General features: G+C 39.2%; 1 protein-coding gene across 1 annotated transcript in view; it reads left to right on the top strand.

Moving 5' to 3' along the window:
• Positions 1–13,079, top strand: part of nradd (neurotrophin receptor associated death domain) — a 37,226-nt gene extending 24,147 nt beyond the window's left edge. The window contains exons 4-6 of the mRNA XM_057834917.1: positions 7,652–7,853; positions 7,953–8,095; positions 11,326–13,079. Of these exons, the coding sequence (XP_057690900.1) occupies positions 7,652–7,853; positions 7,953–8,095; positions 11,326–11,639 (659 nt within the window). The 3' untranslated portion in view covers positions 11,640–13,079. The remainder of the gene's footprint in view (positions 1–7,651; positions 7,854–7,952; positions 8,096–11,325) is intronic.
• Positions 13,080–14,068: the final 989 nt, after the last annotated feature.

Here is a 14,068-nt window from a genome sequence, read left to right as displayed (position 1 = left end):
TTTTTATATTATTTTTTATTTTAAAGTTTAAGCACTGTATTCTCTTTTATTCTTTATCTTTATTTTAGGGCTGTCAAAATTATCGTGTTAACGGGTGGTAATTAATTTTTTAAATTAATTACGTTAAAATATTTGACGCAATTAACGCACATGCCCCGCTCAAACAGATTAAAATGTACAGTACAATGTACAGTACTGTGTACTGTCCGCTTGTTACTTGTTTTTTGGTGTTTGGCGCCCTCTGCTGGCGCTTGGGTCCAACTGATTTTATGGGTTAGTACCATGAGTGAGCATAGTGTAATTATTGACATCAACAATGGCGAGCTACTAGCTTATTTTTTGATTGAAAATTTTACAAATTTTAATTCAACGAAAACATTAAGAGGGGTTTTAATATAAAATTTCTATAACTTGTACTAACATTTATCTTTTAAGAACTACAAGTCTTTCTATCCATGGATCGCTTTAAGAGAATGTTAATAATGTTAATGCCATCTGGTTGATTTAATGTTATAATCAACAAATACAGTACTTATGTATCGTATGTTGAATGTATATACAGTATCTGTCTTGTGTCTTTATCTTTCCATTCCAACAATAATTTACAGAAAAATATGGCATATTTTATAGATGGTTTGAATTGCGATTAATTACGATTAATTCAGTTTTAAGCTGTAATTACTTGATTAAAAATTTTAATCGTTTGACAGCCCTACTTTTTTTTAAAATTAATTTTGCCATTTTCATTTGTTTTTATATATTCACATCTTTTAGTCCAAAAAAAATAATAATTCTCTTTTTTAATTCATTTTTCAATTTTTTATTTTTGCATTTTTCTTATTCATTCATTTATTATTCATTTATTAGCCTTCCGTATGAGGGTGGGCCACACGAAATGATAGCACAAGCTTTTGTTTGACACCTGTAGTTTAAAGGAGCAATAGTCATGGCCACACATTTCTTTTCATTCCATTCCGTTCTCCTTTCCACAACCAATTTTAAATAACTTTCTTCTGCAGCACCGTTTGTTACCATCATGTCCACCATGTCCTTTCATTTTTGCAGAATCGCAGATGACCGTTTTCAATCAGAAGTGATAATGATTACACTTTGAAAAAGGTTAACGCACACATATGCCAATATGCTGATTTTGTGTGAAAGAACAGCCAGAACAACAGTTTTGATTACTCTAAAGGAGTGTCACGTAAGCGGCCTTCGTGAGATAAAAAGAATCTAAAAGTAGTGGGAGGGCTTCTGAGGAAAAACATAGACATGTGGTCAACATCTGAGTCCACAACTCAACAGAACTGCAAAACTTCCCAACCAGGATGTAGCAGGAGTGAAGAAAAGAGAGCCAGTTAAGTGCTGGGAGGTTAAATGCTCAAAAGGCCAAAAGGGGGCGAGGCCACCGGTTCGTTTCCTGGCTTCCAAATGGTTACACCGGCTCTCAGGATTGGGTCATCTGTACACATGTCGTGACTCTTTGACCTGTGAGGGGTCACCACGGTAGCTGGTGGCATTTGAGCCAAAAATAGTCAAACCACAGGAGGGAGACAGAGGCTGAAAAAAAGGCTAATGAAAGGTTTGAAAACCACAGGGGAACTCACCGACTGATTCTATCAATCAGTGGTGGGCTGCGTATTTGGATCTTCAAATGGGACTACTAGTTTCTGAAATTTTTTTGCAGCATGTTCAGATTCTCAAAAGGGTCAATAATCAAGGCTGTAAAGCTGAAAGATTCATTGACTTTACATTCTTATCATGAATTTAGAAGTTTGAAATTGCCGAGGCCACGATTTATTTCATGTGCAATCATATCATATTAATAACACATTAAAAAAAAAGTACTTATCACAGTAAATATATTGTTACTGTGAAGGGATTGAATCAATCCCAAGATATTAATTGTACGCCATATCACTCAGCCATCAGTCTCTGTTTGATGCAGTTAGTCAAGGAACGATATAATTTAATTACCTTCAACACCAGTTCAAATTATGGTGTGACTTCAAAGATATTAAATCTTCAAATTCATCAAATTTACTGACTTTAGCAAATAAACATTAACTTAGAATTGCTGCAACATGTTCCAAAAAAGCTGGTACGTAGTCATGTTTACGACTTTGTTACTTCAACTTTTCTTTTTTAACAATGTCCCGATATGTGATCAGAAATCGGGCCTATCACAACATTTTTCAGAGGATCGTAATCGGTGAAAAGGATCAGGTCTTTAATTTAAAAAAAATATATAATTATGTTTTTCTGCTTTGTGTTCCAAACTCTCCCTCCTGCTGCTTTTTTTCTGTCAGCAGTGCAGCTGGAGTTTGCTAGTTAAAGTTGACGATGACTGACAGGTGTGTAGCTTTGATCTGGCAAGTGAAGGCTCTGTAGCTCTACGATCAAAGGCACAAATGTGTCAATCATCATTTAGTTAATCTTCGTTGTCAAGAGGCTGTTGTCGCCAGCGTGGTCATCAAAAGCGTGGTCATCAAAGCGCGAGTGAATTTCAGTAGACTCACTCATGTACAGTGGTATGAAAAAGTATCTGAACCTTTTGGAATATCTCACATTTCATTTCTGTATAAAATCACTATCAAATGTGATCTGATCTTTGTCCAAATCACACAGATGAAAAAAGTGTCTGCTTTACCTAAAGCCAACCAAACATTTATTGGTTTATATATTTTAATGAGCATAATATGCGGGTGGAAGAAAAATTTTGAACAGGAGGGCATTTAAAAAAAAAAAAAATTAAACAGCGAAACCCTATCTGGAGGTGAGAGCATGCGAGAGCAGCATTAAAGACGCCTTGACTTTAACGAGATATCATCGCGTACTTACCTGTTTTCGATCCAAAAACTCCATGTCGCATGTATCACCGAGTGTCAAGACACTGCTGTGAATGGCCACAGATGGATTTTTGGGGGATTTCATGGGTGAACATGGTCATATAACAAGGGTCGCGATGCAGAAATCGCAGACATCAAGGAGTGGTTGAGATTTTCTTTTTCATATATTTACCCTTTTGAGCGTTTTTTTTTTTTCTTCATTTTTCTTTTTTTGGATCATTTATTTATCATCTAACATATCGGAGAAAATGCGACAGTAACAAAAAAAAAATACAATTAAGCGATAGTTATGAGGTAGATATCCGTGATTTTTTTACAGACGCCATTTTTTTCATTGTGACGTAATTTGTTAAAAGTTTAAAATATGAGAGTGAATAATTTTTTAAAGTCTTTTTTTTTTTTAAACGAAATATTAGACATCAGTTAATAATTCTAAGCTAAAAATGACAGACATTTTGAATGATAAATAAAATTAATTACCTTCGTTTTATGGCTGGGTTGAAACAAAAGCGGTTGCGGGACGTCTGTAAACAGGGATTTCCAGGGTAAAACGGACTTATTAAAAATAGTTTGGGGGCTTAATGCGCCATGAATCTGATATGGCATCGTGCAGACATATTGTTCTATCAAACACAACAGTTCTTTTGGCTTAAAATACAGCAGTTTATTTTAAAGAGGAGTGCAAGAACATAAACTACTTTTTCAGTCTTGTCTGTGTTTTTTTCCGCCATATTTATTTTTTATTGTTTTTTTAAAAATATTTTATTTATTTAAATTTTTAAGGGCTAAAAAGTAACAAAATAAACCAGAAATACAATGGCATTGCCAAAACATACAAAAATGTATACCTTTTGTACTTCGCAGTACAGTACAGTACTGTAACATGGTGGAACTTTTGTTCAAATAAACAAAACTTTTCTCCCAGTACCAGATCGGGTCTTGGCAGATTCTCAAAATCAGGTGACTCGGGCTCTGACTCCGGTGCAAAAATATGCGATCGGGACGTCCCTATTTACAACATTCAATAAACGTTTAGGACTTGATGACACAAATTGTAAAGCTTTGTAGGTGGAATTCTTTCCCAATCTTATTAGATGTACAACTTCAGTTGTTCAGCAGTGCGTGCTCTCTGTTGTCGTATTTCACACTTTATAATGTGCCATATATTTTCAATGAGAGACATGTCTGGACTGCAAACAGGCCAGTCTAGTAACTGCACGACCAAGCCATGCTGTTGTAACACAAGCAGAATGTGGTTTGGCTTTGTCTTGCTAAAATGAGCAGTGTCGTCAATAAAAAAAGACTGTTTAGATGGCAGCATTGTTTCTCTAAAACCTGTATGTACCTTTCAGCATTAATGGTGCCTTCAGATGTTTGAGATACCCATGCCATTGGTACTAACATAGATGCTGGCTTTTGAACTTTGAACTGTACAAATGGTTCTTTTCCTCTTAAACCCGGAGGACACGATGTCCACAATTTCCCAAAACAAATTGCAATGTGGACTCGTCCGACCACTTAACACTTTTCCACTTTGCGTGAGTTCATCTGAGATCAACTCAGGCCCAGAGAAGCCAGCAGGGTTTCTGGGTGTTGTTGATAAATGGCTTTTGCATTGTATAGTAAAGTTTTAAGTTGCACTTACCGATGTAGTGCCGAATTGTAATGATTTTTTTTTTTTTTTATAAAGTGTTCCTCGGCCCATGTGGTAATTTTCCTTAACGCATTGGTGCTGCCTAAGAGGTCAAAAGTCACATGTATTCAATGTTGGTTTTATTCCTTGCCGTTTACATGTTGTGATTTCTCCAGATTCTGTAAACATTTTATGATATTATGGACCATAGATGATGAAATCCCTTGAAATTGTGCATTCCCATTCAGACTAGAGATCGATCGATATGGATTTTTCAGGACTGATTATTAGTAGTTAGAGGAGTCGGTTACCGATTTTTGGAGCCGATATTCATTTGCAGTAAAAGTGTAAAAAATTGGTGTAAAAAAAATGAATAATGCAAACACTGATTTGAACTGACATGCCTAAAGCATGTTTATTAAATCGCACAAATAGAAAATAATAGCTCCAGAAGTGCCTGAATTTCCTAGACTCAGAAACATCTCTTATGAAGTTGGATAAAAGTTTAAATAAATCTCTGAAATTTTTCCACAGAAAAGAAAGCCCTGGTGAACTTGTCAGAGTATCGTTGAGCAAGATACTTAACCCCATGTTGCTCCTGGTGCTGTGTTACCAGTAGATAGATGAGGATATAGTGTAAAGTGCTTTGAGGGCCTTAAAAAAGTGGAAAGGCGCAATACAAGTGTAACTCCATTTACTATTTAACCAATCAAAGGACAGGGTGAATACTAGTGCTAGGGATGTCCCGATCCAGGTTTTTGCACTTCCGATCCGATACTGATATTGTTTTGCACTTCCGATCCAATACTGATACCGGCCGATACCGACCTATCTGAGCATGTGTTAAAGTTTAAAGTTATTTAGCCTCCTTACTTAGTTGTCAGACTCATGTTGAAAAAGGTTTTAGTACCCTTGATAACAACTTGCCAGCTGAATAAGGTGAGTTTGAATAACACGCAACGGTTGGTAACAAGAAACTGACCTGTTTATTCAGTGACAAACACAAAACATTATAAATAACAAACAGAAATGGCATAGTCAGTCAATAAAACGTGCAAATAATATTGTAAACTGTCTTAAAAAAGCAAAACACACCAACAACCTCAGTGGAAAATCCCACAAATCCCCCAAGCTATTGGAGGCTTTTAATGTTTCGTGCATTAGTTACAAAAATTGTATAAAAAGCCTCTCAGGTTTAAATAAACGACTATTTCATTATCAAGTTAACATTTTAAAACAGTAAATAAAATACTCAAGTCCCCATTCTGTATCAGCAGCTTTAAACTACATTCAATTCATTTAATTTTGCGAATCAACTGTTAAAGTTGTTAAAATTGCTCCCGTTATTCCATAATTTCCCTTCTGTCTACTTTCGACATGTGAAAGTTTTAAAACTGTTTTGAAGATAGATTCAAGTCAAGATTTTGCCGATTTAGGAGTATTTTAGATAAAAAGTTAATTAGGTTCGCTTGGAAGGTCCACAACAGCATACTTCTTCTTCTGCTTTAAGATGGCGGCTGTTTACTAACGCATCTGGTTTTCAATACTTCAATGTTGCTAACGCAGTCGAGTCTGTCGTGTAGCATCTGGTTCTATATACATATGATATCTATTATCTCCAGTAAAACGACGTTGACGTAGTTTCTAGCAGCTGTCACCAGCAGTCAGGTATTCTTGTGTTTTTTATCCAGCGGCATGAGTTGAGCTAAAGCCATGAGTTGAGCATTGGCATTACCCGGGTCTAAGACAAGTTATGTTTACTTTCGGGACGAAATGCGGTCAGTTTCTCATTGCGTCCCGAAGACCGCGCTGTGTATTAGTTCCGCTTTACTAAACATATTTCAATAATCGGAATTTGGATGTTTGTGAATCGTTCTCGAATCTTCAGCGGCTGAATCGCGTGTTGGATGCTGCGTCTGTAAATGTAGTGTGTTGAAGGTGTGCCGTAAAATGCGGACCGGATTTTAGGGAAACTGAAGCAAAAACGGGAATGTATTATGTAAGTCGGTGCGCTGGAAAACCCGGACCGGACTTTTTAAAAAAGTGGATCGGAAGTCTGGATCGGAATTTTTCCCGTGTTCCGATCTGACACCGATGCACATTTTTTTGCCCGTATCGGCGTCCGATCCGATCCAAATATCGGATCGGGACATCTCTAACTAGTGCAGTAGACAGCAGGCAGGAGAGAGAGGAACGGCTTCATCTAGGCCGAAATGACCCAGTTTTAAATGGATTTTTTTCATATTTTAAAAAAAAGGCCGATACTGATATACGTCAAATTTCCAAATATCGGCGCCGATAATCGGCCTGGTTGATAATCTGTCTATCTCTAGTTCAGACTACCATTTACAATCGCGGCCTGAAAAGTGTCACGCATATGTACGTAGAAGACCAATCATGGACACGTTACAAAATCGCATGGAGTAAAGTGACCCGCATGCACAGATGTAGAAAAATACATCACAAGAAAGAGGCGCCAACATATGCTAGCATAATTAACATGGAGATCTGTGACGATGGATTTATGTTGAAACTCGAGCTATGGAAGTAGACGAATTCTTGCACAGACGTCTAGGAGTAGGATGATGAGGAAAAAAAGTTAACTTTTTTTTATGTGGTTTTGTAGAGCATTGGCAGCTCTACCTCATCGAGCGAATTCACTCGTTGCTAAGCAATACAAATTAAAGTCATCAGCGGTCACATGAATTCAGATATGGGAGACTTGTGAGTTCAGACCGCGGCCACATTCTGGCAAAATGTGGCCCAGATCTGCTTCAAAACCACATATGAAAGTGACCTAGATCGGATTAAAAATTGTCCACTTCTATGCGACTTGTCCAGTTCAGGCCGTCCATGACTCACGCGAGTCGAAAAAACATGAAAAAAATTGGTTTTGTGCATTAGCACCTGCAGTATGAACCTAACCTTCGTTGCGAAAGACTTCTTTGCGTATTAAGTGTGTCTGTGTTATACTGCCCTTGGTGGCCAAGGTGCGCACACATGAAGGGGCACAATGTCAATGTTGACTGAGCACATCAAGATGAACAAATGGTTTCCTTCTTAAATTTCCATTATTTTATTACTGTATGTTTTTAAATTTTTCTTTGGTTTTTCCTTTGAAAGGCATGCGTCAATACATTTTACATTTCCTCCACAATTTTCTCGCCAGATAAAAAACTCCATATTCTATCCCGCGACTCTCCGAGCTCGAATGGTGTGGAGGAGGTGACGCCAGGAGGTGGAAGTTCTGCCCCGGGGACACCCAAACTCACTCCCCAGGAAGAGACGGGTAGCAGCAACAACATCTTGATTTACGTGTCCGTGCTGGCCGCGGTGGTCCTCGGCCTGCTCGTCTACGTGGCTTACAAGTGGTATGTCCTTGAGCCTGTGTCCTTATATGGACGTAAGAAAGAAACAGAATAGGGAACTCTAACCAGTTTTCTTAACATTGTTTCCTGTGCTGGCCGCAGCTGGAGATCATGTAAACAGAAGAAGGCTCTGTCCAAGGCGCGCGCAGCCGAGCTGGGAGCGTCTCCAGAGGGAGAAAAGCTGCAAAGTGACAGTGGAGTTTTCCTCGACTCGCAAAGTCTGCAAGACAATCAGCCCTGCAAAGGTGCGGTACGCCACCAACAAGCACACAATTATAGTGAAGCTTCAAAACATTTTTTTCAGAATCATTTTAGGATTTTTTTTCCCTGCTTAAAATGATATAATATAGCCTGTGTACAGAAAGGAGGACAAATAGGCCAGTACTTAAATGATTAGGTGGCAGGGTCTTTCCAGAATTTTAGAACCATTTTACATCCGACCTTTTAAATTTTAAATTATCCAAACACTGAGTAAATTTACTTTCCCCAGATGAAATCTTTAAAAAAAACAAAAATGAGTTTGGTCGTCTGTGTGGCTGTCGCGTGCTTGGCGGGGCTAGCGTGTGACTGGATGTGATAGGGCGCGCTCAGGTGGGGTCCCGGTGCCGGGATTGGCGATGGGGCGGCGTAGGGTCGGTCGCCAACAGGCTTACACTCACAAGGGATTCACACGATTACTGGGTTCTAGATCACATAGCTGATTTGTGTACACTCCACCCCTTTCAATCACTTAGCATATAGACTCCCCCACCAATCCCCCTCTTTCCCTGGTCAACAGGACGTTCAATGTATTTCTTGTTGTTGTTTGTGTTTCTTTTCTTTCTTCTCTTGTGTTTCTTTTCTTCTGTTCCCCCATACCCCCTTCCTGTTCACTGCTTAGTCATAATAAACGAGGTATGTTGAATGATCACAATGTGAGTATGTCATACTCTCAATGTGAAACATTAAAACTGTTCAGACCAACCGGGCACTTAGACTTCCATTCTACGTGTCAAACAGCTGAACGGGACAGGTTTAAAAAAAAAAAAAAAAAAAAACTAAGAGGAAACAATGTTATAAAACAGTTTTTAAAATACTGGTAGTCTCCAGGTTACGACTTACGTGATTTCAACTTGACAACGCCGTAGTCACGTCCACCATTCAGTAAAAGGACCTAGTTCCTGTTGCTGTACTTTATGTCAGGATTCCCTCCTCCTGCTGTGTCGCCGTTGTCCTGCAGTTCCTGATGGCATCAGGTCCCACTGTCTTGTTTTCATGCTGATGCTGCTGCTTCTCCCCCACTCCTCTTGCGAGTCCCGATCCCTTTTTTTTATTTATTTTTTTTAGTTCGGATGGTGGGCTCGCGTTAAGATAGCCGACCTGAGCGGCCATGATATCCCCCCTCTCTCGCCTCCCTACTCTTTCCACAGTACCTTTTTCTCTCAGCAAGGCGACTCACTCGCGAGTAAAGCCCAAATAGTTATTGAATATAGCAGAATTTAACACAGCGTATCTCAAGGTATCTTATTTTTTAAGGTATCTCATTAATATGACGTGTAATACATGTTTTTAGATAGTTATTTTGAAATTTAGGGGGTACTTTGAGGTACTTAAACGGTTAATTCCGACTAAAGCCTAAGTTATGCTTCTGCGTTGCGGTAACGGCGTAGCGAGGATGTAGACCCTACGCCGTAAAATAGCATTCGATAATTCTGCGGCAAGGGAACACGTTGCTCTGTAATTCACCGCCAAGCCAATAGAGAGGTGTTGCGTTGTGTTTGTGCAGTTTTGGGGGACTCTTGTCAAATTCCTTAAGTTTTCTTCCGGTTAGAGAACAATGGCAACGGAGATGGAACGTTTGAATGTGGATCTTTAGCTCATCAACGTTGAACAACAAATGTTGATCATACAAATGCTGAGGCGCAGGCGACGCAGAAGAGTGCGGAAGTCGCTGAGTTGGTCTGTTTGACTGCACAGAGACTGGCAGTCACATTACGAATTCTAGCATCGGATGGAAGCCAGCAAGCTGCGCTGTCCAGTGTTATGTCCGTTTATTTGCCATGTCCTACAACCACAAATACGACATAAAGTGTTGAATAAAAAGCTGGCAGTTTTTGGCCGGCTGGGTCACTGCTTCGTGTGGCCATTTGCTTCCGAGCACACACATACTTGTCTCGGAGGTTCTTCCATTTTTTTATGCATTCGCTTTTACATTTTTCTCTTGTCCCACCACCCATAATGACCAAATTGAATCTAAAAAAAAAACCTGTCAAAATGACATTTTTTTAAAATTTATTATTATTTGTTTGATTGCTATCTCTTGTAACGGTGTAAAAATGAACATAATATTTCAAATATGAATTATTATTCCTGGAGCGTGGGTCTCACAACATGCACGCAACCACGTTGCTATAACCTTTATATCACGGTACTAGAAGAAAGCAGAGAATCACATGAAAGACTGGATTTATTATTAGTCACTTATTTACATAAGGGAGTTTGTCCTCTAGATCAGTAGTAACTTCAACTCTTAAGAAAAAGAATATAAAAATATAATATACAAATATACGAATATATACATATATATATATATATATATATATATATATATATATATATATATACATACATACATACATACATACATACAGATATTTCAACCTTGCTAAATGCAACCCTGTTACTGTGATTTAAGGCTGTTTCAAGCTAGCGGCAGCCTTTTGTGAAGGGTTAGCGGCAACCCATTCATTGTGTATGTGGGAGGGGAATTCTCGGCGGCAGTCATTTTGGACTGAGTGGAAAGTCTTGAGTGAATTTTCGCCAAGGTGTGGGGCCAAAAATAGAGACTTCTATTCTATTTTCCAAGCACCGCCGCGCTGACGTCAACAACAGGCATACTTATATCTCTACTATCAGGCTGTTTCGGCAGGCAGATACACACAGATCACGGCCGACGAAATTCAAATGCGCTTTTTTTTTTTTTTTTAAGTTTCGCGTGTTCTAGGACACTCAACAAATGACTCTCATACCTCCGCTTGCTAAGCTAAATGGGACCCCGATGCGTGTTTGTGTAGAAATGTAGTTCACAAACAACAACAAAATCTTTTCACTTTCTCACCGAAACAAGCGCTTTACACGGCTAATACAATGCCCCCTACTCCTAGAAATAGGAACTTTCTTATAATAAATCTTTAAAAAGATAATTCTTAAAATAAATGCATTGATTCTTGGGACTATAGTAAATATGCTTGCCGCTTTTCACTTCCTGACAGCGTCTACGTCAGGCTACGTTGGTCCTCCCATTTTGCGCTTGCCATGGACCGCTCTTCATACTGGGCTGATGCTAGTGTGAAAAGGCGTTTAGTGTTGCACCGATACCATTTTTTGGCTCTCGATACAGATTCCAACACCCAGTTGTGGGGTATCTGTACTGTACTGATACCATGTATATAATAGGCTTTCAAAGTGATCACGTTGCTGTGTTTTTGTCCCCAAGGTACAAAAAGGGACAGCAAACAAGATACCCGCCTGTACATCAACCTGCCGCCTCACAGACAAGAAGAAGTGGAACGCCTTTTGCAGGAGGGAGCGGGCCGTGGCTGGCGGCAACTGGGCCAGGCTCTGGGGTACGAGGCCGAACAGCTGGACCTGTTTGGGCGCGGTGAGGCCCCCGCGCATACGCTCCTCTCCAACTGGGCCCTGAAGGAAACCTCTACCCTGGGGTTGCTCTGCTCGGCGCTAGCTCGCATCGAGAGGCCCGACGTGGTCTCGGCCATCAGTAGCCCCGCGCAGGGCGTCTCGGTGGTGTGATTCCGCAACCGCCCACGACCCGTATACACAAACCCACTATGACTATGCAGCGTGCCAGTGGTTGTTTTGTGTTCCTAAAGTGTAATCTGGTTTAAGGATCTTCACACACAAGTGCCTTCATCGGAAAATTATGTTAAACAGTCAGATGCTCCAGTAACAATTTCCTTTTGTTATCAGCAATATTCTTATTGAAAGATCGTGCACTAGGATTCTACAATCATACTACAGACAGACTGTTTATTCATTCTTTTGTCAGCTAACACAAAATTGTGTGATATGTACTTGATGATGACAATTCTAAAACTCTAAAACTTGACAAATGAATTTTCTTTTCATTTTGGCAGCAAATGTGAACTGAAATTGCCATTTTTACTTCACTTTTACTGGTTTTCACACATTTACTCTCACATAACTACACAATTCCAAGTAGCGATGCATTTTTTTTCTTGGCACTATCATTTTTAAGACAATTTAGAAAAACATGAGGAGTCAGGCAGCACGGTGGGGATGTGTAGTTAGCACGTCTGCCTCACAGTTCTGAGATCACGGGTTCAATCTAGAACCCTGGACTTCCTGTGTGGAGTTTGCATGTTCTCCCCATGCCTGCGTGGGTTTTCTATGGGTAATCCGGTTTCCTATCACATCCCTAAAACATGAATGGTAGGCTGATTGAACACTCGAAATTCTCCACAGATGTGAATATGAGTATGAAAGGTTGTTTGTCTATACATTCTTGGTTTGCAACCATTTTGGGGAGTACCTTGCCTCCTGCCTATTGTTAGCTGGGATGTGCTCTAGCATCCAAGCGATCCTCGTGAGAAGCGGTACAGAAGATGGAGGAAGAATCTTTTCTTGTAGTTTCTCAAGTAGAAATCAACTTTTAAGTCTGAATTATGAAAATGAATGCTTGTATTCACAATGTTTTTCGTCACATTTGATGTCTACATAGAAGGCCATTTTTATTTTACACAAGAAAGATTCATCGTGAGCTCACGTATGACATTGTAGGAGGAAAATTTTCAAAAGTAGAATGCATGCATAAAGGAGATTATTGTGGCCATAAAACACTTAAAATGTCCTTATGGTTGTTTGTCATGTTATATTGTTTTGTTGTTGGTATTTTTAAATAACACCAAGAATGTAGTAGTTTAATAGTAACATTACTTTGAGCGCTTCTTGACGGTGATTGTAAATATCCCAAATATTTCGCACAGTAGCACGCTGTCCAAAGGGATTACATACACACAGAACATCTTCCCTGTTGGGTTTTTGTATTTATTTTTACCACCATTTTGAGTTTTCACTTCCAAGACGAGCTTGTGCGACACTATTAGATGCTTCAGGTCGTTTTCATTGCCAGTCACGGTAGGGTTTTTTTTGTATATATTTCATTTTACTGTGCCTTATTTTTGTGTTATTCAGTAAATAAATGATTTGTAAAAAATCGAATGACGTCAAATCACTAAATATTCTTTCTTTCCTGTGTTACTTAAGCTGATGATTCAACTGGCAAAGTGAGTCTGAATCACCAGTTAGCCTCTGGACTTTTTTAGCACCTCTATTGAGTATTTCGGACATTTTCTCGTCACTCGTGCACCTTATTTGCTTGACTTGACTTTGGCAACATAATTGTAAAAATGGCCTCTCACTGTCAGTCATACGAACTTGATGGATTACACAGATAGGGGTGAGAAAGTCAAATCTGTACTGTGCAGTACCTTATCAAGGGATTACATTAAATGCATCAGATCATTTTCTAAACAACACTGAAGGGTGACAGTCGTATGCAATAAGACCAGAATGAAAATCGAGAGCAGGAATGCTCCTCCCAGTTTCAATCAGTTAATGATGTTTTCCTTTGCCTTTCTAACCTCGACTGCTTGACCCAAGGCGGCGTCACGCACCATTCAACACATACAACACTACTGAAGGGCAGGAGTGTCAAATTTATCTTTGTCTCGGGTCACATCGTACTTATAGTTTCCTTTGGGGTCTAGTATGTCTGCCAACTAGTGTTGCCGCGATTACTCAACTAATCTATGATCATATAAATCAAAAACTTTTTAATCGTTGATTTAGCATTGGGTCAGTGCTTTGTTGAAAAATTGTCCGAATCCTCTTCTTGGAGCCTCTTAAAAGCAAATATTCTCGTGTTATTTAATTTAAAAACACTTTTATATTTTAAATTGCAATTATTTTTTTTAAAAACATGAATTTGATGCTCATGACTCACACAAAATGACAAAGGGGGCCACACCTGGCCCACAGATCGTCGGTTTGACACCTGTTGTTTAAGGTTAGAACATTGGCTCCTATTATTTCTGAGTCTTCAAACGTAGTTTTCAACTCTCATTTCCAACTTTCACGTTGAATTAATCCCTTCATTTATTGTACTGTACATTCAAGGGCGTAGGTCTGGTCTCAATATT

This window comes from Corythoichthys intestinalis, chromosome 4 (assembly GCF_030265065.1).
Source record: "Corythoichthys intestinalis isolate RoL2023-P3 chromosome 4, ASM3026506v1, whole genome shotgun sequence".
Taxonomy (NCBI): domain Eukaryota; kingdom Metazoa; phylum Chordata; class Actinopteri; order Syngnathiformes; family Syngnathidae; genus Corythoichthys; species Corythoichthys intestinalis.
Note: the sequence above shows the minus strand (reverse complement) of the source record. Positions and strands in the feature narration are given on the sequence as shown.